This window comes from Acanthisitta chloris, unplaced genomic scaffold (assembly GCF_000695815.1).
Source record: "Acanthisitta chloris isolate BGI_N310 unplaced genomic scaffold, ASM69581v1 scaffold14929, whole genome shotgun sequence".
Taxonomy (NCBI): domain Eukaryota; kingdom Metazoa; phylum Chordata; class Aves; order Passeriformes; family Acanthisittidae; genus Acanthisitta; species Acanthisitta chloris.
Window position 1 is genome coordinate 20,315 of NW_008689940.1, and position 1,993 is coordinate 22,307.

The following is a 1,993-nucleotide window of genomic DNA, read 5'->3' on the forward strand; positions in this document are numbered from 1 at the left end:
AGCTTCCCTGGAACCCCTTCAGCTCCTGGAAGGTGCTCTGAGGTCTCCACACAACCTTTTCCAGGCTGAGCAGCCCCAGCTCTCTCAGCCTGTCCTCGTAGGGCAGGTGCTTCAGTGCTCTGAGCGGCTTTGTGGCCTCCTCTGGACTTCCTCCAACAGTTCCATGTCCTTCTGATGTTAGGGACATCAGAAGTGTGATGAGACATGGTTCGGAATGATTGCATTTACAATTTGACTTAATAGAGTGATGAGGTCAGAGCAGCAAAGACAGAGCAAAAATTGACTCCACATCATCTTCTTGTTATAATCCTATGAAACAGAGGCTAAACAAGGCTGTTTGTCAAGCAGTACAGCAGAATGAGAGCACACAGAGCATGGTTACATGCACAGAATCTCTCTCAGTCACTGCTTTTACCTTCCGACACTTCACCAGATGATAGGGGAACCGGTAGGCTCTGATCTGATGATGCTTGTCAAATGGACATTGGATTAACCTCTGTGGATCCATTTCATCTGGGGGAAGGGAACAGATGGAAAAGAATCTGGTTAGAAAGACAAAAATCATAACACAGCAAAGTGGGGGAAAAAAACCATCAGGGCTGTGGTCTGAGGGAGTAAACCAGGTGCTGTTGGTTTGAAACCATTCATTAAGGGAAGCACCTGGTCTGCATAACCAAATGAATTCATTTTGAAGCTTTCCTAGCTGGGACATTAATTAAAACAGAGCAGAGTCAGTAGCACTGAGCATAACAACTCCCTAAATTAGCATATTAGGTAGGCAACCATCCCTACTCCAGGGGAGAGGCAGCAGCACTTTTCCAGCTCTCGTGGAGGAGGATCTTTGGGATCAGACACACCCACCAGTGCCTCCAGCAGCGCAACTGAATCCCTTTCCATCAGCAGCTCCTTGAGCTGGAGGAGAAATGCCCGGGGACTGAGGTCCAGCTGGGAGGGAGTAGAGTGCCTAACACAACGAGTGAGATCTTTCATTAGGCATGGAATTGTTCAGGAGTTACTGAGCCAGCAAACATAGCAGAGAATAAAGGCACTGAGCAGTGTGAATCTACACATCGTGCAATTATTGTCAAGATAGAACAGATATAAATATCTCTATTAAAGAGCATTTCCATATCCTCAGTGAGGAGGCAGCAGGAGACACAACCCCCATCAGTGCCTGGGGGGCACACAGCCGGGAGCTGCCCAGGCTTCTCCCTCCCTTCTGCTCTGCCACTCCTGCTGCTAAAGCACATCTAAGATTGGATGACACAGGAGCTAAAGCAGCTCTAAGCACGCTGTGCTGCTGTGTAGCCTCTGCGTGGCCATCAGCCCCCTCCTCTCACACACACAGGGTGCTCAGCTGTCCCGGCACCCACGCCAGGAAGCTCCACCAGAAGCCACAGAGGGCAAAATTCATGCTGTGAAACACTAGGAAAGAAAAAGGCCAGTTGGACTTCTTGTCTCCACGTGGGATGTGCAGTGCTGGTGCCTGAGAGCCCCTCTCACCTCCACCAGCCTGTCTGGGTCATCAGAGCAGCTGCAAACCAAAGAGTTTGTGGTTAAGAGGGTCTGACCGGCACACCAGCCACAAGTGGCTTTCCTCTTTGTGGCTCCACACAAAACCAGACCAAGTGCGTCGCCTGTAAAGGCAACAGCAGTTTCGGGTCGGGTTTGTTCAGCCTTGGGCAGAGGCTCAGGGGTGACCTCGTGGCTCTCTCTAGGGCTGGAGACAGGTGGGGATGTCTCTCCTGCCACGGCTGCAGGGAGAGGACCAGAGGGAACGGCCTGAGCCAGGGCAGAGTCAGAGGAGACGTTCGAAGGAATTTTGTCCCTGTGAGGGTGTTCAGGCACTGGAATGCTGCCCAGGGAGGCGGCGGAGTCCCCATCCCCGGGGGTGTGTAAGAGCCGTTGGACCCGGGGCGGGAGGGTCTGCTTCGGGCTTACAGCAGGGAGCGGTTAACGCTCCTGGAGGGGCACGGGGCGCGCCCGGGCTGGG

The 1,993-nt window shown here is 52.8% G+C and overlaps 1 protein-coding gene across 1 annotated transcript in view; it reads right to left on the minus strand.

The window, feature by feature from the left end:
- LOC103808825 (gametocyte-specific factor 1-like) overlaps positions 1-508 on the minus strand; it is a 4,496-nt gene extending 3,988 nt beyond the window's left edge. The window contains exon 1 of the mRNA XM_009081630.1: positions 416-508. Coding sequence (XP_009079878.1) covers positions 416-508 — 93 coding nt within the window. The remainder of the gene's footprint in view (positions 1-415) is intronic.
- Positions 509-1,993: the final 1,485 nt, after the last annotated feature.